Consider the following 26,237-nt stretch of genomic DNA (forward strand, 5'->3'; position numbering starts at 1 on the left):
GTGAATGTAGGTTGTGTCGGGGATATACTATGGCTAGTAAGTCATTTCGTTTGCATTTTATTCAACGAGAAAACAATCCCAAGGGAAGCTTCTCGCTAGTGCTTTGCCCCCCACTGAACATTGCGTTGCTATGGTCAATAAACAGCCTTAAAGTGGTTCCGAATGACCTTGAGGAGGCCCCGGCGCAGCACCTTTCTCGCTCGAAGGATCTATGAAAAGAACGTCCCACTACGAATTCCTATCCCATTAATAAAGTACAGATAAATAATATATTCCAAGTCTGACTTTTAAAGCATACACATTGAAAAAAACCTTTGGCTTTGGACTTTCTGCTTTGATAGATCTTTCCTCTCAAAATAGGTTTTACCTAACCCACTATGTCCTTTGTTTAATACCCATTTTCAGGAGCGGGAATCTTGAATTGAAAACCCTTTCTTCTGCCCTCGCCACTTCTTTCGCTGACCCTATCCACCTCCTTTGCGGAATACCAGAAAAAGAGAGCCTTTCTTGCTTGTTTAGTAAAGTCTCGTTTTTGATAGGAGTAGGTGCTTGCTAGGGCAGGGCACTTTTCATTCTTCATTCGAAACTAACAAGTGTCAGGTCGGGGATTTCTGCCTTGTTATCAAAAAGGGAGTTGGGTAAAGCAAACTCTCTCCTTGGAGGAGCACGGGTTTAGTCAAGTAGAACCGGGTTGCGCTGCTTGATGCTCCGATCGAAAACAAATCAGTGGGGCCATGCCGGTACGACTGAATATGCGTTAGAAAGGTCAATTCCTCCCCTACGACACCAAAAAAACCGGGCCGAACTTCTAAACCACCCGCTTCCATAGAACAATATCGTGGCAACGTAGACCTAAGTGGTCATATTGGATCCTTGGGAACCATCACAAGTACGGCCGGCCTATATATATTTGAACGAAAATGCCGTGTCATCCAGCGGAGCCTAGAAGAAGGTGACTCGCGCAGACAGCTGACTCCTTTTCAATAGAAAAGAATAGCCAAACCAACCCAGCTGGCTGGTCAATCTCAGAGATCTTATCGGCCGGCAAACCGGAGACAGACGACCACGATCCCGGCCGCAACTAAGATCAGAGGGATAAATTTTCCCGTTATCGAAACAAACATTTTATTTCCAGGGTTCCTCACTTGTTTTTTACTTTCTTTTTTACGAAAAAAAATTCTGGACGACCGGAGCGGAAAACCTCTCCCGACAATTGGAGAAGGAGAAAGCCATTCCTACGGGCCTGGAACTGTGATGAATGAAGTAAGAGGCGTCTGAGTAAACAGAAGTGAGATCTTCCTATTGATACTAGCACTAGTGGGACTGGCTCCCGGGGAAAGGGAATTACACTAGATCTTGGCAATGGCACTCCAACAAGCTCGGCAGGGAGAGAAAGAAGAGAAGGAGAAGAGGAAGTACGACGAAAAGGGTATGAAATAGGTTGCTTGTAGCGATTGCGATTGCTTATTTGGTTGGGATTACCAGCCTGACCAAAGAATAAGATAAAAAGAAGTCCTCCAAGGCCTGTTAGAGCTCTCTTCAACCTGCTCATGGCTAGATCGATCGGTTTCGGGTCAAATAGGAAGAACTAGAAGATTCCACATGTGACACTATTAAGTACAAATTTCTGATAAAAATTAGTTGTCGGAAAAAGTTGATACTCTGTTGATCTTCAGTTCATTTTATTCCTTTTGTCAAGTCTTAACTTTTTATTTTATTTGTTGACATGTAATTTGTAGCTGATCTTATTTGCCATGTCATCAGTTGGGGTAGTTTTTATTTCACAAATGAGAAAATGACATGTAATAAATAATTTTTTAAAGCATAAAATAAAAAGAAGTTGTTAGTTTCAAGGGTATAAGTGAGCCAAAAAGATGAGTGGAGGGGCATTTTTAGCAAAATAGGTGAATGCAGGGGGGTATTTTTAGGCCTTTTCCTATAGCTTAAGGGTATTTTTGGCCCTTTTCCGTTATTTAAAAAATCCAAGGCATTAAGATCAATATATCAAAAACCTTACGGATAAAGACTAAGAAAAGATACTCAACTTACCAACAAAATACCGTCTTGTAGATAACTTAATCATGCAACTTATAACTTTGACAACGAGAACATCAGAAATTTAGTTAATATACCTTCACAGAAGAGCCTTTAAGATCATTTGGCTTCCGTACATATGATGTTTTAGAGATTCCCTCAATGAAATTTGGGCCTCTAGGACTTGATGAATTCTTTACTGTACTTGCAGAGACATCAGCCATTGGCACATCCTGATCGGGGGCACTCGTTGGTCCATTTTCCTTTGCAGAAGCCCTACTCTCAGTTATGTGTTCCAATGTAGACGCTATATTTTGTAGAAGCCAATCATGTAGCTGAGCTGCAGGAACAGGAACAGCTGGCATGTTTGGATCTGAATTGGCAAAAAATGGGGCATTCTGACTCAATGGGATATTCTCAGATCCTTTTTCACCAAAATAGAATATAAAGCCAAGATGCTCAAACTTCTCTGCAGACAGAACCTAAGAAATAAAACTAATTGGTCAGCTTTATAGCACATCTTTAGGCCAATACTCTGGCACACAGGGGTAAAAGAAATGGCTGCAGAGAGGCATAAATGAGACATCATCAGCATTTTGAAGCCTTGGATTCCATAAGAAAAGACGTGTTATCCAGCTTGCCATAAAAACTTCATAGAAAATGCAATAATTAAAGGGATTTTGTTTTCCTTAGATACAATAATATTGTCCTAATAGAAACTAGCATGTAATAAAGGGCACCATAACTTGCCCAAGTTCAATAGAGAAGGCCTCAATCCTCGCCCAGGTAGAATTGCATAAAAGTTAGGAAAGAAAACCTGACAGATCACCTCATTTGCACTCAGTTTCAGACACCTCACTGGAACCCCCCCCCCCCCCAACTCTAATATATATATATACACACCTTTTTCGGTATGGTTAAATGACGCTACTCCACCAAAACCCCTGACTAAGTAGCTTCCTTTAAATTGTAACTAAATAAAACTTCAGTAAAATCTTTCATAAAAATATTTAAAACACTTTTCTAGTTAAGTAATACTAATTGTATAATGAACCTTAATATGGGCTTTTTCATAATTTGGCACTCAAAAGCAAGTTAGGGAAAAAACTATCCGAACACAATGCCTTTTTCAAATACTAAAAAAAGAAAAGCACTTTTGACAAACACAAATTATGTTGAAGTATTGAGATTATAAAATGAATTAGCCACACACAAATTGCTTCTCTCCAAAAGCTTTTCTCTGAAAAGCCATTTTGACAAAACCACTCCTTAAAATAAGTAGGTGTATAGAAGTGTTGAAGTATTGAGATATTTACGGTCATTGATTCTTTTAAGTTAGTATTCTATTTCTGAAATTTAGTTATTTAGTAGGAGAAAATGGCCAAATGCCCCCCTAATCTATTACCGAATTTCCAATTACACACTTAAATTTCACGGGGGTCCTATCATCCCCCCTGAACGGTTTAAAATTGAAATTTTTGTACCCCTAAAAAGCCACAACCACATTTATATTGATGGGTGAAACTCACACTTTGACACGTGGAAATTCCATTAAAAAAAAGTTTTTCTTCAATTTTTCATTATTCCTCACTCTTTTCTTCTATTTTTTCACCATCTTTGCAAACCAAAAAATATTTTCACCATTTTCTCCATTACTATAAATACCAAAGGTCTACCAATCACTACAATCTCTCATCCATTAATCAATTTAGTGTATATCATTTCATTGAATGTTGACTTGCTACAACAAAAATCTTAGGAAAAAGGAGAAGCCGACGATGTGTTCCACATCATCGTCATCGTTGGCGGAGACGACTGCAATTTTGAAAAGGAGAAGGTCGGCAAGGATTTTGATTCCCATTTGTCATTTCGTCCACTATTTGATTGGTATTAAGATCATTTCCATGAATGCATATGTCAAATTTCTCAAATTGGAGTTAATCAATACATAACAATGGAGAAAAATTGAATCTGGCGAGCCAGCCCGGAAAAGCTTCTCGACCATGTGAACAGATCGAGATGCAGATCTTAGGCTGCTTGATGGTACAAACAAACACTCCATTGTTGTTTTCAATCGCCATAGCCAAAAACATTTTTATTCTCAAAATAAAATTTGGGTTTCATCAGAAATGCAAAATTCTTCGTTGGTTTGGATTAAAATTAATAATTTGGAGCTCCGAAGAACCAAAATAAGAATTTGCCAACCGAATTAACCTTGTGGGTTGACCATGTACAAGGATGATTAACAACTACAATAATATCGATAAAGAGTTGATTTTCAAATATTCCTAATTCCATACACAAATTAGAATCAAGAGGAATACAAAAGTTCTATGGTAAATCCGGTGAAGATAGTAATGGCAGCAGCGACGTAGAAATGACGGGAGATGGACAGATCTGGTCACGAAGAAGGAAGAGATTTCTATGTATATATATATATATATATACACACTAAAAATAAAGTTTTGATATTTGTTTTCGGTGCTCGCTCTCTTAGGGAGAGTGAAATACACTCACTTCACCACATAAGCATTTAGGGAGATGATAACTTCAGTTTTAAACACTCCAAGGGGGTGATAGGACTCTCGTGAAGTTTAAGTGTGTAGTTGGGAATTCGGTAATAGATTGGGGGGCATTTGACCATTTTCTCTATTTAGTAGAGGTAGAATAGGAGTTTATTTAGTAGCCTAGTTGAAATAGAATAGGAGACTTTCATCTATTTATTTATATGACGTGAATGAATAAAATAAGCAGAATATTTTGGTTCCAGTATTGTTTCCTCTTCTCTATAGAACAAATGGTATCAGTAGCTTTTTTATTCCAAGGGCTTGTGAGTTAGAGTCAACCAAAAGAAAGAGAAAACCTGCATTAAAACCAACTATTTCTTGATTACTTCATCCCCTATTTTTTCTGGAGAGAATTATCCAATTTGGGCTGTAAAATGAGAACCTACTTGCGAGCATATGATTTGTGGGAAGTGGTAGAGGTTGGAGGAGCGACAAATCCTTTGCCAAATAATCCAACAATGGCGCAAATTAAGAATCACTGAGAAGAGGTTTCAAAAAAATTTAAAGCTCTTTCTTGCATACCATCAGCACTTTCAGAAGTAATTTTTACTAGAGTTATGGCTAATGAGACTGCAAAGGAGGCTTGGGACAAGTTGAAAGAAGAATTCTAAGGAAGTGACAAGACCAGGCAAATAAAAAGTGATAAATCTGAGAAGAGAGTTCGAAATTCTCAGAATAAAGGACTCAGAAATCATATGTCACCTTCAGAACTTGTACATGCTCTTCAAGCTCAAGAGTAGAGAAGATCCTTGAGGCTAGAGGAAGCTGTTGAAGCTGCTCCTCAAGCCAAGTTCCAAGGGAAGATGCAGATGCAAAATGAAGGAAAATATCCGACACTTCTACAAGTTTTAAAAGAAAAAACAAGGTGATTCTCACAACGGAGACAAGAAGAAAGAAAACTTTCCACCATGTAAGTTCTGCAGAAAAACCAATCATAAATAGGATGATTGTTGGTTTAAAGGGAAGAAACAACCTCTTCAATGTAGATATTGCAACAAGCTTGCCCATGTTGAAAGGTTTTGCAGAGTGAAGAAGGAGAACTACCAACAAACTCAAGCCAATGTTTCTGAAGTTCAGGACCAGGAGGAGTTTGTGTTTATAGAGATGATAGCAACGAGACTGGATGATGAAAGCATCTGGTTTCTGGACAGTGGTTGCACTCAACACATGACTAGTAAACAAGAATACTTTACAAAGTTGGAATCTGTCAAAGGCCTTGTCAAGTATGCAAATAAAAGCAAGTTGACAATTGTTGGTAAAGAAACTGTGGCAATTGAAGCTCCCAAAGGTACTAAATTTATTCAAGATGTTTTGTTGGTGCCTAATCTTGACCAAAATCTGTTAAGATTTGGTCAAATGCTACAACAAGACTATATTTTACTGTTCAAAGATAGAAAATGTGTTGTTTTTGAACCTAGTGGACAAAAAGTGATTAATGTTGAATGATCAAAAGAAGTTCTCTTCGAATTGGAGATCAAATTCTGAACAAGCTTGTTGAAGTAGTAGATGTGCATAGGATTCAAAATTATGGCACAAAAGGCTTGGCAATTATAACTTGAAATCAATTCAATATGCTCAAAAGCATGATTAGTGAAGGACCTGTGTGTGAAAGTTGTCAACTAAGAAAGCAACACAGATTGCCTTTTTCAAAGTCAGTTGTAGACTGATGAAAACTCCTTTGCTCAATGGCAGCAAGTATTTTATTCTTTTTATAGCTGATTTCACTCGAATTACTTGGGTATATTTTTTAAAGCAAAAGCTTAAAGTGTTTGTTGTTTTCAAGAAGTTTAAAGCTTTTTGTGAAACTCAAAGTAAATGCTTGTTGAAAACTCTCATAACAGACTACGGGAAGGAGTATACTTGAAGTGAATTTCATTTGTTTTGTGATGATATGGAAATTGAGTATCAACTTACAGTCACTTACTCACCCCAGCAAAATGGAGCTTCTTAAAGGAAAAAATAGTCTACCCTTGAGATGGTCAGGCATAAGATTTTTAAGAAAAAGTTGCTAAACTCTTTTTGGGCAGAGGCGATAAACACGTCGATTTACTTGCAACATAGGTTGCCAACTAGGGCCATGGATGAAATGGACACCAGTTGAAGCTTGGAATTGCATAAAACCATCAACATCTAAAGGTGTTTGGTTCATTGTGTTATACTCATGTACCAACTGTCAAACGGAGCAAGCTTGATGAAAAAGCTGAAAAGGGAATTTTGGTTGGTTATAGATCTGTCTCTTCTTTTTTTTTTTGAAAATGGTAATGGTGTATTCTTCAGCATTAAGGAGATGCTGGTGACCTGCAAACAGAGGGGAACAAAAGAAGAGGAAAAAAAATATTTACAAGGGTCCTAATAATTCTACAATTTGTTCTGTAACCTCTAAACCTTTCTCTTTACACCAAAAATAAAAGCATGCAATACAATCCCATCTAACCTTCTGAATGGAATTGGACCTATCTTCAAAATTTCTACTATTTCTTTCTTTCCATACTGTCCACAAATGCAATGTGGAATTATCTTCCACCATGCCTTTTGACTCTTGCTCCCCCCTCTTCTTATCCAACAACTCAACAAATCTGCAGTATGCTCGGGCATGGTCCAGTTTGTTTTTGTGAGACTAAGGAAGATGGCCCAAATTTGTGTTGTAAAGTTGCAATGCAAGAATAGATGCTGGTTGGTCTCTGCTGCGTTCCCGCATAATGAACACCAAGATACTATAATCTTTCCTTTTCTCCTCAGCACTTCATGTGTCAGGCAAGCCCTTCTAGCAACCAACCATGTAAAGCATTTTATCTTAGTTGGTGCTAAGGTTCTCCGTACCTTTCTCCACAAACTCTGCTTAGAGTTGCATTGCTGTGGACTTTCCATTTTGTATGCTCTGCTAACCGTGAAAGCCCCATCTTTACTATGTTTCCATCTCAAAGAATCAGGAGCATTGGTGATGCTAGGGAATTTTTCTAATAGCTCTAGCAATTTGGCCACTCTCTCCACTTCCCAGTCATTCAAAAACCTTCTGAAGATTAGATCCCACCCTTGTGCTGTCCAACATTCATTGATATTTGCATCAGGATTACTACATAGTAAGAACAGATCTGGAAAGGATTCTTTTAGAGGAATCTGTTTGTCCCACGCATCTGTCCAAAACTTAGTTCTCCTGCCATTTCCCACTTCAATGTACGTATTAGCTTCAAGTTTTTGCCATAAGTTTCTGATAGTTCTCCAGACCCCCACCCCATAGGCATCAACACTAACATTACTGCACCAAGGATTGTACTCACCATACTTGGATCTGATGACATCCTTCCATAAAGCTTGCCCCTCTTCATTATACCTCCATAACCATTTCATCAAAAGACTATTGTTTTGTTTCCTTAGATCTCTAATACCCATACCTCCTTTGTCTTTGCTTTTCAAGGTTATCTCCCATTTGACTAGGTTATAACCTTTAATTTCTTTGCATCCATGCCAAAGGAAGTCCCTCCTTAATTTGTCCAGCTTCTTCAGAATTTTGGGGGGTAATGGAAATGACATGACATAAGTAGGAAGGGAGTCTAGCACTGAATTGATGAGAGTGTGTCTGCCTCCCATAGACAAATATTGAGCCTTCCATCTTGCTAATCTCCTTTCTGCTTTCTCCACAATGCCATACCAAATTTGTATGCTCTCATGTTCATTTCCCAAACTCATACCTAAGTAAACTGTTGGCATATTCTCCACTTTGCACCCCAAAATATCTGCCAGATTCAACATGTTTGTCACCTCCTTGATTGGAAATAAATTGTTTTTCCCCCATTTCACTTTAAAACCCGAGGAAGCTTCAAAAAACAGTAAGATTGTTTTTAAGAATCTTATTTGGTCCTCCCAAGGTTCACAAAAAATGATAGTGTCATCTGCATATAGCAAATGACAAATTTCTTTAACTTATCCACTGCTACCCTTTATCTGAAAACTTTGATCCATCTGTTTTGTATTGCTATTCTCCTCAAGTTATCGAAACCTTCCATTGCCAAGATAAATAGAAAGGGGGATAAGGGGTCACCTTGTCTAAGTCCTCTTTCTGAAGGGAAGAAGCCCACTGGTTCACAATTCACCAGAACAGAAAAACGGACAGTGCTGATGCAGAAATGAATCCAACCCAACCACTTTTCTCCAAAGCCCATTTGTCTGAGGGTGTTCAGCAAGAATTTCCAATTTACATGATCATATGCCTTTTCAATGTCCAATTTGCACATTACACCAGGCTCAACACCTTTCAATCTTGAATCCATACATTCGATCTGTCTCTAAGGGCTATAGAATTTACAATATTGAATCTAGGGAAGTTTTTATAAGTAGAGATGTGAAGGTGGATGAAGATGCTTAGGGAATATCTTTCAAATCAAAAAGATGGTTGTAGAACCTGCTTTTCAAGATTCAAATGAAGACTTGAAAGCAAAGAATGATGAAGGCTTTTCTATTAGAGGCACTAGACCGTTGGCAGAAATTTATAAAAGATGTAAATCTTGTGGTCCTGGAACATTCAAACTTTCAAGATGCCAGCGTAATTGAAGAATGGAAGCAGGCTATGGAGGAAATAGCCATGATTGAGAAGAACAAGACATGGGAACTTGTTGACAAACCTGAAGTTAAGCAAGTTATTAGAGTCAGATGGGTGTACAAAGTGAAGTTGAACATGGATGGATCTATCAACAAGCATAAAGCAAAGTTACTCGTTAAAGGTTATTCTCAATAGCCTGGAATTGTTACTCATATACTTTTACACTTGACGCAAGGATGGACACCATCAGAATTTTGATTGCATTGGCAGCACAAATGAAGTGGAAAATCTGGCATTTAGATGTCAAATCTGCCTTCTTGAATGGTTTTCTAAAAGAGGAGATTTATGTAGCTCAACTCGAAGGTTTTGTGGTTCAAGGAAGTGAAGGTAAGGTGTATAAGCTTCAAAAAGCTTTATATGGGTTGAAGCAAGCTCCAAGGGCTTGGTACTGTAGAATCGATGATTATTTGTGCAACCAAACATAGTGTCATGGAATGTGAGAGGCCTCAATGATCCTGGGAAGAGGCTGATGATCAAGAACATGGTACACAAATGGAGGGCAGATGTCTACTGTTTTCAGGAATCTAAATTAAGAGGTGATATAAGGGAGACAATTTAAGAACTATGGGCGAATAGAGGGGTAAATTTATCACACACAATTGGAAGCCAGAGGTACCAAAGGGGGGATAATCATTCTATGGGACAGCAACATATTGGAGGGAGAAGTTTGTTAGGTAGGGGCTTACTGTATTACTGTAAGATTTAGGGGGAAAACACAGAATTTCAGCTGGCACCTTTCAGATGTCTATGCTCCAAACAACATAGAGGAAAGGGAAGAAGTTTGGGGGGAACTAGGAGAAGTAAGGAGTCTATTTAATGGCCCTTGGGTGATTGCAGGGGATTTCAATGTTGTGAGGTTCCCTTCTGAGAAGAAGAATTGCAACAGAATCACCAAATCTATGGAGAATTTTTCAGATTTCATTGAGGACATGGAATTAGTAGACCCACCACTCATAGGTGGCAGCTTTACTTGGAGAAAAGGAGATAGGCATGTTACAGCAGCAAGATTGGATAGGTTCCTATTTTCGGAAGAATGGGAGATATCATTCAAGAAAATCAAACAAACTCTTATGCCTAGAGTCACCTCAGACCATAACCTGCTGCTACTAGAATGTGGAAATTGGGAGAGGTCAGTCTTATTTTAAATTCGAAAACTGGTGGTTGCAAACTGAAAATTTCAAAGAAGAAAGTCAAGGGGTGGTGGGACTCTGAAATTTTTGTGGGTAGACCAGATTACATTCTAGCTTGTAAGATGAAGACTCTCAAAGTAAAACTGAAAGAATGGAGCAAATCTGTAAAAGGTAATCTAGGTTTACAGAAACAGAACATCTTAAATCAGCTTTATGAGTTAGATATGATCTAGGAACAAAGGTGCTTGTCTGGAGATGAATCATATCTGCGGGCTGTCCTGTCAGTAGAGTTTGAGGAAGTGGCAAAAAGAGAAGAAGTAGCATGGAGGCAAAGATCCAGGGCTATATGGTTGAAAGAGGGTGCCAGAAACACACAGTTTTTCCACAGCACAGCAAACAATCGCAAGACGTACAACAACATTGACAATCTTCTGATTAATGGAACTAATGTCACAGACTCAACAACAATTTGGGAGGAGATCACAGGTTTCTACCAAAACCTTTACAGAGAGAGAATGAACACTGGAGACCCCAATTCAGCCCCAAAGAACATGTTGTGCTCAATGAAGAAGACAACCTCCTTCTTCAAAGTCAATTTGGAGAACAAGAAATTCAAGAATGTGTTTTTGATTGTGCAGGAGACAAGGCTCCTGGTCCAAATGGTTTTACCATGGCTTTTTTCATACATTGTTGGGATGTGGTGAAGGTAGAGGTGATAGGAGCCATTCAGAACTTCCATAGTCGAGGCTATTTTGAAAAAAGTTTCAATGCTACATTTATAGCTTTGATCCCAAAAAAGATGGGGGCAACAGAATTGAAGGACTTCAGGCCCATCAGCCTGATTAGCAGTGTCTACAAGATCATATCCAAGGTCCTAACAGAAAGACTCAAGAAAGTGATGTCAAAGCTGGTGGATACACATCAATTGGCATTCATCAAGGGCAGGCAGATCATGGAAGCCATACTAATACCCAATGAATGTGTAGATGTGAGGAAAATAACTAAAATTCCTGGGATTCTATGTAAGTTGGACATAGAAAAGGCCTATGATCACCTCAACTGGGACTTTATGTGGTACACACTAGAGAGGATAGGCTTTGGAAATAGGTGGATAAATTTGGTTGAAGTATTGTGTGAGAACAGTCAAATTCTCAGTTCTAATAAATGGTACCCCATCTGGTTTCTTTCCCTCTAAAAGAGGATTAAGGCAAGGGGATCCCCTATCCCCCTTCCTTTTTATCCTAGCTATGGGAGGACTAAGTGACATGTTGAAAACAGCACAATCAAACAACATGATCAGAGGTTTCTGGACGAATGATAGTGACACCAGGGGTTTATCTATCTCCCATTTGCAGTATGTTGATGACACCCTAGTGTTTTGTGGTGCAGAGGAAGATCAACTAAAGCATCTAAGAATCATATTTATATTGTTTGAAATTGTTTCTGGACTACATATAAACTGGAGCAAAAGTTTTGTCTACCCAGTGAATGAAGTCCCAGATAGGCTGGCATTTAGGAGGTAAAGTGGGAGAAATGCCTACCACTTGCCTAGGGATGCCTCTAGGGGAAAACAGTAAATCAAAGAACATATGGAATGCAATGGTGGAGAAGTGTGAAAAAAAGCTGGTAAATAGGAGAAGTCAATACCTATCCTTGGGTGGAAGATTGACACTAATTAATAGTGTGCTTGATGCTATGCCAACCTACATGATGTCTTTATTCCCTACGCCAGGGAGTGTTTTAAAGAAGTTAGAATCCATCAGGAGAAACTTTTTATGGCAAGGAAATGGAGAGGGGGGAAAGAAATATCACCTGGTGAAATGGGAAGTGGTGATAAACAACAAAAAAGAAGGGGGAATGGGCACAAAGAATCTCAAAGTTCAAAACCAGAGTTTCCTTTTGAAGTGGTTGTGGAGGTTTGCTTCTGTAGAACAAGGTCTGTGGAAAGATGTTATAATCTCCAGATATACCATGGATGATTCATGGACTACAAAGGAAGTTAGAAGCCCTTATGGGGTTGGTTTATGGAGAACAATCAGGAATTTGTGGCCTAACAAGGTGGCTTGTTTCACCTAGTTGGTAGTTAGGGAAGCAGTACTAACTCAGGACAATCTAATGAAAAGGGGAAGCCAGTTATGCTCCAGGTGTTTTTTTGTGAAATAGAAACAGAGACAACAAACCATCTCTTCCTCCATTGCAGAGTGACAGAGAAATTGTGGCAGGTCTTTTTGAATTTGAGGGGAATCAGCTGGTCCATGCCAAGACACACCTCAGATCTTCTAGCATGCTGGAATAGAGAAGGGAATACATCAGGTCACGAGGAGAGATGGAAGATTGTCCCTGCTTGCATCTGGTGGACAATTTGGAAGGAAAGGAACCAGAGATGCTTCGAAAACAAGAGCATCCCTTTCCAGAGTTTAAAGTTGAACTGTCTTATAACCCTTTATTTTTGGTGTACTCATGTCCTCCTCAAAGAGATGGAGGCTATTACTCACTTTTTAGATAGTTTAGGAGGGGTATAAATGATAGATCTTTTGGTTTTGCTTACTGTATACTCCTGATGTAATTACTACTGAAATACACCATTGGTGTATTGTTGTCTATAAAATGTTAACTTTCTCAAAAAAAAAAAAAAAATTGTGCAACCAAGATTTCCAAAAAAGGGACAATGATGCTACACTTTATGTCAAGACACTCCCTAATGATGGCTCATTAATTGTTTCTTTACTTGTTGATGATTTTCTTGCTACAGGCAGTGATGAGCAAGAGTTGTACAAGTTTAAAGTGAACATGGAGAAACAATTTGAAATGTCCAATTAAGGAGAGATGAAGTATTTTGGGGGCAAGAAGTATACCAATCAGAGGTTGGAATTTTTCTCAACCAGAAAAAGTATGCTTTGGAGATTCTGAAAAAAATTCAGAATGCAAAATTGCAAACTAGTTCCTACACCATTGGTTTTGAATACCAAATTTTCAAAGGAAGATGGAGCCGAAAGTGTGATGTTTCATTTTATAGAAGTTTGATTGCAAGTCTCTTGTACTTGACGGCTTCAAGACCTGATTTAATGTGTGTTGCTAGTTTGTTTTCAAGATTTATGCAAAGTCCACATTCATTTTGCAGCTGCGAAAAGAGTGCTTAGGTACCTAAAAGGTACTATACAACTTGGAATATGGTTTAGACCGGTTGAAGAAGGTACATAGCTTGGCTTTATTGATAGTGGTTGGGGCGGAAATATTGACGATATGAAGAGCACTACTGGCTATGCTTTTTCCTTGAGTTCTGGAGTGTTTTCATGGAATTCAAAGAAGCAAGAAATAGTGGTGAAATCCACTGCAGAGGCAGAGTCTGTAGCAGCATCTACAGCAGCAAATCAAGCTATTTGGTTGAGGGAAATTCTCAAGGATCTTGGAATGGAATTGCAAGTTGCAACTAAGATCAAGTTTGATAATAAATCAGCAATTGCAATTGCAGAAAATACAGTGCAGCATGTAAAACAAAGCATACCCTTATCAAGTTTCATGCCATTAGAGAAGCCGAGAAAAAGAAGGAAATCAAGCTTGTTCATTGTTGTTCCGAGGATCAACTCACTGATATATTTACCAAAGCTCTTCCCAAATTCAGATTTGAAACTCTTTGTGGCAACTTGGTGTTACCAGCAAACATATCAAGGAGGAGTCTTGAAGTATTGAGATATTTACCGTTATTGTTTCTTTTTAATTTAGTATTCTAGTTCTGAAAATTTAGTTATTTAGTTAATGTAGAATAGGAGTTTATTTAGTACCCTGGTTGAAATAGAATAGGAGTCTTTCATCTATTTATTTCTATGACATGAATGAATAAAATAAGCAAAAAAATTTGGTTTGCGTATTCTTTCCCTCTTCTCTGTAGTCTGTAGAACAAGAAGCTTGGTCAAACAAGCTCTTACTTGAACTTCTAAAATTTTAATTGATGAATCTAGCGCATTATTTGAATTTATTTTTAAATTTCAGATTTTTATCCTTTGGAGGAAGTTCAGAGCAAAACAAGTCAAAATCAAGCAAAATGGATGATATTGGAAATTTGATTAATGTTGTGGGATTTCAATGGGTATGTTGGTTGTTGTTGTATTTTTTTTAAATCCTGACCAACTCAAATATCCTCTAAACAGTCTCAAATTTTAGATATGAGCTCCTCTTGATGTTTTGGATCTTTCTAATATATTATTTACTCAAAACAATTCAAGTTGGTAGCACGTCAAATTTTTAAATCGGACTTTAAAGAAGATGTAACAGCTAATGGAGTCTTTCAATCCTTACCAACTCAAAATCTCATCTTAACAGTCCTAAATTTTAGATATGAGCTCCTCTCAATATTTTGAGTCTTTTGACATATATTTCACTTATGTTACCTTCTCAAAAAAATATATATATAATTCACTCGAAACGATCTACCACGCCGAATTTTAGAATCAATTTTGAAGAAGCTTTAATGCTTGAACATGGAGGAAGAAAGAGGAGGAGGAATGAAAAAGGAAAGCAACAAAGCAAGAAGGAAGAAGGACTAGGAAGGAAGGAGGAGGAAGAGAAGAAGAAGCCATTAATGGCTAGAGAAGAAGAGGACCGAAGAAGAAAGGGGAATCAGTAGATGAGAAAAGTGCACTTCGCTGGAAATTAAAAGTGGCCGAAAGGCCATTTTAAGTAATTAATGATTGAATTATTTTTTGCATGGAATTTTGATCCAATGGACATTTTTTCTAATTTTCCCTATTTCCTTTACATGTTTAGAGTAGTTTTGTGTTCCCTTAGGCCTTAGTTAACATGGCATCTTGGAATTATCAATGGTTGGATTGGATGATGGCAATTCATTTTTTGAGCCTCTATTTACTAATTTTGGAGGAAACCAGCAATGGCAAAAATATCTATATGTTCTCGAGAGCGAGTTGTGTGCACCACTCATTCATGTGGGAAATATGTGCAATCTTTGTGGTTATCTACCACACCCTTTAAGAGGTATCCTTATGCACCCCTTACCTTTCCCCAAGCCCTTTATGATGATTCTTCTTTAGTTTTTAATGATACTAGAGACTATGAAGTGGAGGATGTGGATCAATTTTGGATCACAAGACATTTTCAAAAAAGGGGCGACTCAAATGCTCAATTTAAGAGAATAAAGTTTTTTCTAGAGCGCATAAGTGACACATACAGTGATCAAGTCTTGGATAATTTGATGGAGAATATGCAAAGAAATGGCATAGTCATTCGCGAGTTAGAGGCTTAACTAGGACAATAATATACATCACATTTCAACGGTTGATTCAAATGTTTCTATTGGTATTGTTTAACTGCAAAAAAAATGATCTTTTGATAAATTTCTTTTGTATTTGCATTGTTTCTCTCAAGCTCACACCCCGAGTTGCAAGATAAGTTAAAACCTTGTAGAGTCCAGGTCATCCTGCATCACCTCTGTTAGAAAAATCCTTAGAATTGTCTTGTTGATATCAGAGAAAATCACCGAGCAAATTGAATAACAAGAGGGGTGTGACAAACATGAAGTTTAAAATTCACAAACCAGTGATTCCTCGCAATCTCCTTCCACTGACTCCGACAAAAGAGACAGAATGTTCCCTAGGTGCTTTTGTAAATAGGATAACTGATGAGCCTCTTCATCAGACTGTGATGGCATATTTCGTCGACTATTGCTACGTGCAAGCTGCAATTATAGAAACAAGACGTCTGGTTATTACTTCGCAGCAGTCCAACATGTGCTTATGGAACAAGCCAGAATGACGCAATATTTATATGAAACGCATAATAAAGTCATTAAAACAAGCCATAATGGAGGCCAAGTCTTTTTAATGGATTTCCGACATGACAGGTATGACAAAAATAAAGGCAAGGAGTCGAAGGGTAGCAATGTAAAAGTTGGGGGAGATCATGGAAAAAGCAAAGAGACCTACCAACAACACCTTAAAACTCAAGATGCCAACAAGTCCGATTACAAGAAGTTGAGTGGCTGCTAGAGCTATGCCAAGAAGAAAGCACAAGTCGAGAAGAAGGGCTGCTATATATAGAGGTCCGCACGGTTTCAAGAATTGTCCTGACTTAAAGTCTTAGTGCCATAGTGTGTAAGCAGAAGGGGCAAAAGCAAGGAGAGAGTTTGGGTGCAACACAGTTGTGTATATAGGACTATGTTGACTATCAAGAAGCAATCTATCCAACCCAACGATGATGCAATCATTACGAGGATCTCACAACCAACAACAAGCTCACCCGTGCACTGGTAGACACTGAAGCAACTCACAGCTTTGTGACCAAGGTCGCAATAAAAGTACTAAAGTTCAAGCTCGCTCCAACTAACTCTTGTGTTAAGACTGTGAATGTCAAGGCTCAAAATGCTCATGGTGTAGCTAACGACGTTGGTGTCAAATTGGGCATTTGGAAAGGTATAACATTTTTTTACCGCCGCTATGATGGATACCTGGAAGGCAAGGGTGGTCTGGAAACCAAGGTGGAAAGGGAGATCACTAATATAATCAGAGAAGTTTGGGGAAACAAATGTGTTGATTATATTAGAGGCTAGTGGGACTAGAGGAGGCATTGTCATAGTGTGGGACAAAAGAGTATGGAAAGGGAAAATTAGTATTGTAGGCATGTGCAGTGTCACCTGCAGTTTCACAGCAAAGTGCCAAGTTGTAAATTGGCATCTCATAGGAGTTTATGCTCCAAATGGCAGGGAGGAGAGGGAAGAAACTTGGTGGGAGATTGGTGCAGCCAGGGGACTACCTTGGGTCCTTTGTAAGGAATCCAGGCAAAGAAGCAAACGACCTCGATATTTATGCAAACTTTATATCCAAAAGGCCTATGATCACTTGAACTGGCTGTTTTTGATGATGATGCAAAGGATGGGCTTAGGAGTCAACTGGATAAGATGGTGAAATATTGAATTAGCATAGTGAAGTTTTCAATCCTAATAAACATGACCCCCAATGGATTTTTTCCCTCTCCAAAGGACTGAGACAAGGTGATCCTTATCACTTTTCCTCTTCATCCTAGCTATGGGAGCCAAAAGTAAATCAAAGGGGGATATGGAATGGGATGATAGAAAAATGTGAGAAAAAGTTGACCAATTGAAGGAGTTAGTTCTTTTCTTTCTTTTTTTTTGGGGGGTGGGGGGGGGGGGGGGTTTAGATCGTAGATCGACCATGGTCAATAGTGTTCTAGATGCAATGCCTGCATAGATGATTTCAGTAGTCCCACCCCTTGACAATGTGATCAAGAGAATAGACATGCTAAGAAGAAAAATAGTTTGGCAACGAAATGAAGACAAGAAAATTCCATCGGGTCAAATTGGAAGAGGTCATGAAAAGCAAGAAGGAAGGGAGAGTTGGGATCAAGAATATGAAGATGCAAAACAAAAGCCTAATGATGAAGTGGCTATGGAAATTCATCACAGGAGAGAATATGTTGTGGAAGGAGGTCATCTATGCAAAGTATGAAATGGAGGATAAATGGATTACCAAAATGGTGACCACTCCTTTGGTTGCTGGAGATCAGTTATGAATCTGTGGCCATTACTACTGTCCATAATAAATTTAAAGGTGGGGAATGGACTAAAAGTGGCATTCTGGGAGGAAAAGTGGATAGCGCAGAGAACTTTGAAGCAGTTATTCCCTGATCTACACCTATTAAGCTTTCAGCAACAGGCCACTGCTGCGAAAATGTGGACATGTCAAGGTTGGAACCTTCAGCTCAGGAGAAATTTAAATGATTGGGAGGTGGAAAGGATAGGTACCCTATACAACACCTTAGCCCCTTTCAACAACTTAACTGGGGAAGAAGACACTACAATATGGAAGGTAGGCAACAAAGGAGCTTTCACTGTGAATTCCGAATACCGGAATATCACATACAATGTCAATTGTTTCACATGGTTGCTAACCAGAGAAGTAGTACTGACACCGGACAACATGAAGAAGAGGAAATACCATTTATGCTCCAGATGTTACTTATGTGAAGAACAAACCAAGACAGTCAACCATCTCTTTTTACACTGTAAACGGGCAAACAGCTATGGAGACTATTCATCTGCTTGCGGAAAATCTCTTGGGTGAAACCAAGGAACATAGAAGGAGTGTTGAAGTGTTGGATTAGAGTTGGCAATGCTACAACAAATGAGGAAAGATGGAAAATTGTCCAAGCTTGTATATGGCGGACAGTGTGGAAAGAAAGGAATCAAAGATATTTTGGGGAAAGCAGAGCAATTTATATAATTTTAAGATGAATTACCTGACTTTATATTACTTTTGATGTGAACAAAAAGTGTTAGGACAGAATGAAGATATTTTAGAAGTTTTAGACTATTTGTAACAAAAAGAACAAATAGGCCTCCTAGATTGTAATACATTTGGAAAGGGGGACTAAACTTTGATGTAGTATACTTGTGGATATATAGATGGAAAAGTTGCCATTTCTCAAAAAGAAATAATGCCTTGAAACTGATGGGCCTCTCTCTCCCTTTTTTTTTAAAAATAAAAGTACTCCATCTACTTTATTCTGGAACAAAGAAGTAAGGAAAAGAGATCAATCAATTCACGCAAGATCAATCAAGAGAATACCATGGATCCAGGCTATGTTGCTCGGACACTTGAAAAATGTCGACGGGTGCGTGTCGGATCCTCCGAAAATAGTGTATTGTTGAAGGATCCGACACGGGTGCAGCAACATTTTTGGAGAGTCCGAGCAACTTAGGATTCAGGTACTTCCCTGTCTTATGTACCATTTTTTGGATGTAATGTGAAAATCATTAAGTTCTACTATCCTAATGTCATGTATAGGGTTTTGTATTAGTTTGTTTATGGTTTACTATCAACAATCCGTTAAAATCCTTACAAAATTGTACTTTTTCTCAAAGTCTTTTTAACATGGTAAACAATCCATATTTTAGCTTCTTCATGTGTCTAAATCTTATTACAGGAACCTTAACTACCACTAAAATTTTCCAATAGATAACAAAAAATGCACAGAAAGCTCAATATATATTATCAATTCAATGATAATTCTCTTTGAAACAGCAGTTCAAAAAAATGCTAGAGTTCTGAACAATATCCTCACCTGCAATGGTGACAATGCAGACAAGAACCCATCGAAAGCTGAAGTGGAGGGCCAAACATCAGCTACAGCAGCTGAATCCTTATGTCCTTTAGGGAGCAACCTCTTGTAACTCTGAATGTACAAAAATACAACCAAATCAAATACATTAACACCAACAGACCCAATCTCAGAGGGCTTAGCGGTAACGAGAGGGTCAGAGACGGAGTGAAGAACACAGGCAATGGTTTCAAGGAGAAGTTGAGCTTGGTCAGGCGAGATCTGAAGGGACTCAGCAATGGATTCCGGGTTAACACGGTAAGTTGATTCAGACGAAAGGGACAATAGCTTGTCCTTAATCGGACCTAGGGTTTGTGTTCCGTCGGTGAAAATTAGCTTTGGGATCGGTAATAGGCCGTGTTCGAATGGCTCTCTACGTGGGTGTATGTAAGCTGGGGAGGGGGATGGTATCGTTGCGGGTGATGGTGTTTCATCGGTTACTGCCATTGGTATTATGGGAAAGAAGAAGGGAAGGAAGAGAAAAGCTAGTGAAAATGGTAGTGATGGGAAGAATATCAGGGAGAGAAGAAGCGGGGCTGAAAAGCCCGCTTGGCCCGTGCTTCAACGCGGGCGGTTTTTTCCTGGACAGTAGGTTAGACAGAACGTTATTTTTGGTGCATTTTTGAGTGAACAATGCTCACATTTCCTTTTGTTTCCTATATCTATGCTCTCGTTGTCACTCCCCAAATTTTGGCCCACACGAACTGACATTTGGTGTATTTAACTTGCTCAATCAAAACAGCTCTACATGATATATACATACTTGAAACATATATGAAATAAAATCATTAAGTAATTTTTATTCATAAAATATTGTCTTTAAGTTCATGTCATAAGAATCTAATAAATCGAAAAAACTTATGGAGTTTGCATAAGTGAACATTTAGACTCGTGTATCTGTGAAGCCTCTAAATATTACATGAATAACAACGTTTACTAGGACAAGGTCTCGGCATAGCCATAAGCTAACAAAGCTGAATAAATAAAGATTATGCCACGAGATCAAGTAAGGCTCACCAAAAGTTGAGTGTGGAAAACCTAGCGTGTAGCTCTGTCTTCCTGAAAAGTTGAAACTATATCGTGAAATGCAGTGCCCGTACAATAGGGTCGTAAGTAAATGTGGAGTGGTACTTGTATGTAATACTAGAATGGCAAAAATGACGATGGAGAAATCGACCTGTTTGTACAAAAATTTTGAAGGATAAAACAATTTAACCCCAAAAATATGACGATGGAGAAAAAATTGTGTGTACACCAATACTTTTCCATGGAGATCAAATAGTTGACGAAGCAAACAAAGATTTTATATATGTAATAGTTATAGGTAACATTCTAAAAGGCTGGTCTGCAAATAGGTATGTGATAGTGCTTCTGTCTTCATATAATCGACATTGTAGATGAGAATCTTGAAGAACACTTACAAAAAAGGGAATAGAATAAATGGCTTGTAATTTCATCTTGGATCAAGATTTAAATATGCATATGGTATGAGAAGCTAAGAGTACTAATTTTCCAATTTAATTAGATGTATTGTAGCAAGAAATAATCAAATTTGGAGAGTTAGAACTAATGCCCAAATATTCAAGAACCTTCACCAAATGGAATACAAGTCACTTTTGAAAGGAAAAAAAGAATGAAGAAAATTAACGCATTTAGATTAACAGATAAACAATCTAACTTAAACGATTCTCATGATTTCTATTCCCTCACCAACCATGAAACATAAGAGTCAGAATTATCGTTGCGCCTTTGCTACAGTGAATCTTCTCAATGAATTTAGCAATTACAGTTTTCACTTTCTTGTAGTTCTCTTCATTAAATATGCACATATGCACAAAGAAGAATTCCGAAAGAAATGTACAAAATTTTCAAAAGCAATATTCAATAACCCACTAGAATGTGGGAACCTCAACAACCCAAATCTCACCAACTTTCAGTACCATACAAGGCTCCATGATCGAAGTGTCTTGCACGCAAACTTATATTTCTAGAAGTGCCATGTATTAGAAATATTGCGAAATAAGCTCTGCCACCTTTTTTCCTCAATTGAGTAGATAGACCAAGTCAAAGGTTTATTTAGCAACTAATACCACACTTGATGTATGTTGCAGCTCACACTGAAGTGATTCACTTTCTCCATTTAAGAATTGATACAATAATAGAAAATCAATTTTAGCTTCTCATCCTAATTTCTTTAGTAAAGAAAACAAACACTAAAAGAGTTCACAAATCACATTTATAAGGATTTTTCCAGTTTCCAGCATGATAATTCTACTACTATTGTTCATATTTTTTCATTTCTATTTGTTGTTGTACCTACAATTGTTTCACAGGCCTTTTGAAACTTACCTGCAAACCGTATCGTGTGAAAGGCTCGTTCTTTAATTGACTCCTTGTAGACCATTCATGCAGGGCACCTCACCTTCGTTGATGGGCAATCTTTCAGTTACCTCAGGCAACTTTATAGCCAGCAATCAAGTTGTCTTTGCCTGATGCTTAATCAAACTGGCCTCATCTGTTTTCCTATCAATACCACAATAGTTCTTTAGTTGACACTTCTCTGCATGATGCACCTTGACAACAAAAGAGAAACTTATGTTATCTTTAGAAAGCGGATAAATGTCAAACAACTATGAATCTAAAGAGGCATTTTAAATTCATTGGCAAATAAAATCACCACAAAATGGTAAAAACTATCCTATAAGCGATAAGTTCCAAGAATTTCATAGGAGTTGGTCGGACTTGGTGATTGGTAGCTGGGTTATGGCTTGTAGAATTTGTTTGCAGATGGCGCGATAGCAACAATGCCTCTTTGATGCAAAAAGAACTTCAACTGCTGACTTAACTGAAAAAGGTAATATAAATTTGAAATTTAAAAAGAACAAAGACACAACAAAAGAAAGACCAAAGAAGTATAGCAAAGAAGTGAGATTTACAATTACCAGGACCAGGTGGATGGAATAAGAAAGACCAAAAAAGTATAGCAAAGAAGTGAGATTTACAATTACCAAGACCAGGTGGATGGAATAGATCAGAAGATGTAAATATATTCATGGATAAAATAGGAATTACAAATAGAAGATCCATGACAATAACCACCACATTTTGCCTAGGAAGAAGTACAATGACAATCAACAAATTATATGTATTCAACAAAATCTACAAATGAATCGAGCTTAAATTCAATATAAACACTTACACAATCTCTATAATGCCTCAAGTATTCTGTTCATGTTAGCTTCTTGAACTTCAAGGATCTAATGTAATTATTTGCACTGCGTGGAATGTGTTATTTTGGGATTGCGGGTTACAATACTCAGTAACAGATGTTGGTAAAGTGATTCATGCATAAGTTTGTCGTTGGCTTCCTTCATATTTCAGTCAGTGCTTATGATGTTGGTCTATCGGAAACAACCTTTTTACCTCCAAAGATAGGGAGTAAGGTTTACGTGTTGATCTTAAATATGCCTAGAAAGCTAATAATGTCACGCCCCAAACTCAAGGGGCACAACTGGCTCCTAATGCCATAACTCAAGCCCGAGTTGACCCTTCTGAACCATTTGCTACTAGCACATGGCAGCCACACGCAATCAAGAAAACAAACAAGTATATCTCGGCATAAAATTAAGCTAACGGTCGGCAAGGCCCCTGTCAACAGATCTATAAAAGAAACAGCTACTCCCAAGAGTTCATATAAAGAAATAGTCAACTAGCACAAAAGTCTTAATTGGGCCGTCAAGGCCACCATGATCTCTATAGCGAAACTAAAAGCAGGTATATATCAATACAATACATCAAACAGCTAACAAGCATCAGCAAACCAACAAACTAGGCCAACATGGCCATAACGTAGTTGTACACCCCACACACTAGTCTGGAAGCCTCTAAGAGTAGTAAAGATTGGCGGGACTGTAACACCCCGACTTTTCAAAACGTCTAAATTAACTCGTATCTTCGTGGAAAGACAAGGAGGGTGAGTAATAAATTAAAAATGATGTGTTATGTGATATTTTAAGTGTTCAAGTGTTGTATCTCAAGTTTTGAAGTTAGATAAGTGGCAACATAAAAGTTGGTGAAAGTTACCGTAAATTCCTTTTTAAAGATTTGTCTAAAATTTGAGTCAAATGTCTCGGACGTTTTCTCCCAATCTATTAAGAGTTGTGGTCCCCAAAAGCTACGAAATCGAAGGTCTACAAGTCTAGTTTCCAACGCATCAAACCGTTCATTCATACGACTTCAGAATAGAGAGATATTCACATTTTCGTGGGACTGCGCAAGCAGGCACGTGAGGTGGGGCCCTAAGTCGGTGGAATGTTACATATATCTTCTCCTTCGACATTTTTCTTCATTTTTAAGCTAAAAACCAGAGAAATTAGAGAAACCCATTTCTAGGATCAAGTGAAGTATAGATTTTCTCGACTTAAGTCCTTGACGAAAGTTGTTCTCCGCGTTGGGCTCATCATCGTGGTATAATTTGTTTTATCGATTGCGTAGCATATCACACTTTAGTGTTGGGACAGCAGGGGTTTGAATATATTTGAAGGTTTTGAGGTGAATTACGAACCTAAGATCGAGGTAAGACCCTTCTTTCATCGATTCTAGCTTTTATAAGCAGCAAATAGCAATTTGCGACAGAAATACATATCTTTTATCGTATTGTCATGGTATCTTTTATTTTGTGTGTTGATTATGGTCCTACCTTGTTGTAGTATCGAGGGAGTTATGAGTTAAAGTCGTTAGGCCACGTGAATTTAGCGAAAAAGGTATGTTAAGGCTATTCTCTTCCTATGGCATGTTTCCTTAAAGCTTAGGAGCAATGTAATTGAGTTGTTATCGTTGTTATACTTGTAGCCATTATTGTTGATTGTTGGCTGCTCGAGTGCGTATAATCCTCTCTTATCTGGATTCTTATTCAGTAGTAACATTCGTATGTTGGACACGACTTAGAAGCTATCTGTATAGGTTGCCTATAACTAAATTGCTCACTTTTAGCTGTTGGATTGTTATTGTTGCCTTTGGGCTATTGTGGTTAGCTGCAGGAATGTGATCTATGCCTAGCAGGGTTATGTTCTGCCTACAGGGCTATATGGATGCCTAAAAAGGCTATGAGTTGCCTACGGGGCTATATTGATGCCTAGAAGGGCTATGAGTTGCCTACAGGGATATATATTGACGCCTAAGAAGGTTATGTGCTTCCTACAGGGCCATGTTGTTGCCTAAGAGGGCTATGAGTTGTCTATAAGCTATGTTGATGCCTAAGAGGGCTATGTGACTGCATGCGGGGCTAGGGGACTACCGATAAGGGTATACAGGCTGATTGGCACCTTCCGGGCTTATGAGGGCCTGAGTAGGTGGTCTTGTGTGTTGTTTGTACCTACCGAGCTTATGGGGGCTTGGTTAGGTTGTTGTTTTATTATTTATGATAAATTTAGATTTAGAAGCAGGTCAGTACAATTATCTTATCCTTAATTTATTTATCAGATTATTCCAGTATATCAGGATACCTCATCATAGTCTATTGCCTTTCATACTCTGTACATTATTTTGTACTGACGCCCCATTGCCTTAGGGGCGCTGCATTCATGCATGCAGGTCCTGGTAGACTCTGTAGGGAAAAAGATACATCTCTACCCACTTGGGTCGTTTGTCGGGTCCTGCATATATGAATGCAGTGCCCCTTGGCAATGGGGCGTCAGTACAAAATAATGTACAGAGTATGAAAGGCTATAGACTAAATCAGCAAGTATCATAATATACCAAAAGCAATCAGGTAAGGAAATCAATTTAGATAAGCATGCTAACCCACAATTGAATCTAAAAAATACAATAATGATCAAACAACAACCTAACCAAGCCCTCATAAGCTCGGTAGGTACAAACAACATACCACCTACCTAGGGACCCATAAGCCTAGAAGATGTCAAATCAATCTATGTAACCCTATCGGTAGCCCTTTGTCTTTGTAAGAAAGTCACATTGCCCTTTTCGGCAACGATACAGCCCCGTAGGCACCACATAGCCCTCTTAGGCAACATCATAGCTCTATGGGCTGCACGTAGCCCTCTTTTGCATCACATAGCCTTGTAGGCAAAACATAGCTTTCTTTGGCGTCAAAATATCCCTGTAGGCAACACATAACACTCTTTGGCATCAATATAACCCCGTGGGCAACACATAGCCCTCTTAGGCAATAACATAGTACTATTAGACAACATTATAGCCCCCATAGGCAGTTCATAACTCAACAACTAACCACAATAGCCCCAAGGGTGACAACAAACAATTGAATAAGCTAAAGGTGAGCAATTTAGCTATAAATAATATATATATATATATATATAGTTTCCAAGTCGTTCCTAACTCAGAGTCGTTCTTAACAGATTTTGAGTCCCTATAATTAAGGTTTATAACCACTCAATCAGCCAACCATTCACAATTACATCTACAATATCACCAACATTAACTACCCTACTATATCACTCCAAAGCTCTAAGGAAATAAGCCGAACGAAGGGAATAACCGTAACTTACCTTTTACTTTATAATTTATGCTGAAAATACCTTTCTCCGCACCAATACAACACTAAAAAAAAGGTAAAATCAATCAGTAATTAAGGACAGGAATTACTACGACAATCGATATGGATTCCTATCGTAAATTGCTATCCAAGACCTAAGTTATCCATAAACTAATAAAAGATGGTTCCTACCTTTCATTACACGCCCAGAACACTTAAATAAAATCAAACCACTGAAAAAACTCTGCTGCCACAACCTCCACGGA

At 38.3% G+C, this 26,237-nt stretch overlaps 2 protein-coding genes across 2 annotated transcripts in view; one reads left to right on the plus strand and one right to left on the minus strand.

Moving 5' to 3' along the window:
- Positions 1–20,022, minus strand: part of LOC125828347 (uncharacterized) — a 49,496-nt gene extending 29,474 nt beyond the window's left edge. Inside the window, exons 1-3 of the mRNA XM_049507659.1 lie at positions 19,419–20,022; positions 15,877–16,017; positions 2,133–2,516 (exon numbers count right to left, since the gene is read on the minus strand). Of these exons, the coding sequence (XP_049363616.1) occupies positions 2,133–2,516; positions 15,877–16,017; positions 19,419–19,901 (1,008 nt within the window). The 5' untranslated portion in view covers positions 19,902–20,022. The remainder of the gene's footprint in view (positions 1–2,132; positions 2,517–15,876; positions 16,018–19,418) is intronic.
- The window catches only part of LOC125828357 (target of rapamycin complex subunit LST8-1), a 1,170,163-nt gene that overhangs the window by 219,975 nt on the left and 923,951 nt on the right, over positions 1–26,237 (plus strand). The window lies entirely within an intron of this gene.

Source organism: Solanum verrucosum, unplaced genomic scaffold (genome assembly GCF_900185275.1).
Source record: "Solanum verrucosum unplaced genomic scaffold, falcon-dt-bn FXZP01000048.1, whole genome shotgun sequence".
Lineage (NCBI taxonomy): Eukaryota > Viridiplantae > Streptophyta > Magnoliopsida > Solanales > Solanaceae > Solanum > Solanum verrucosum.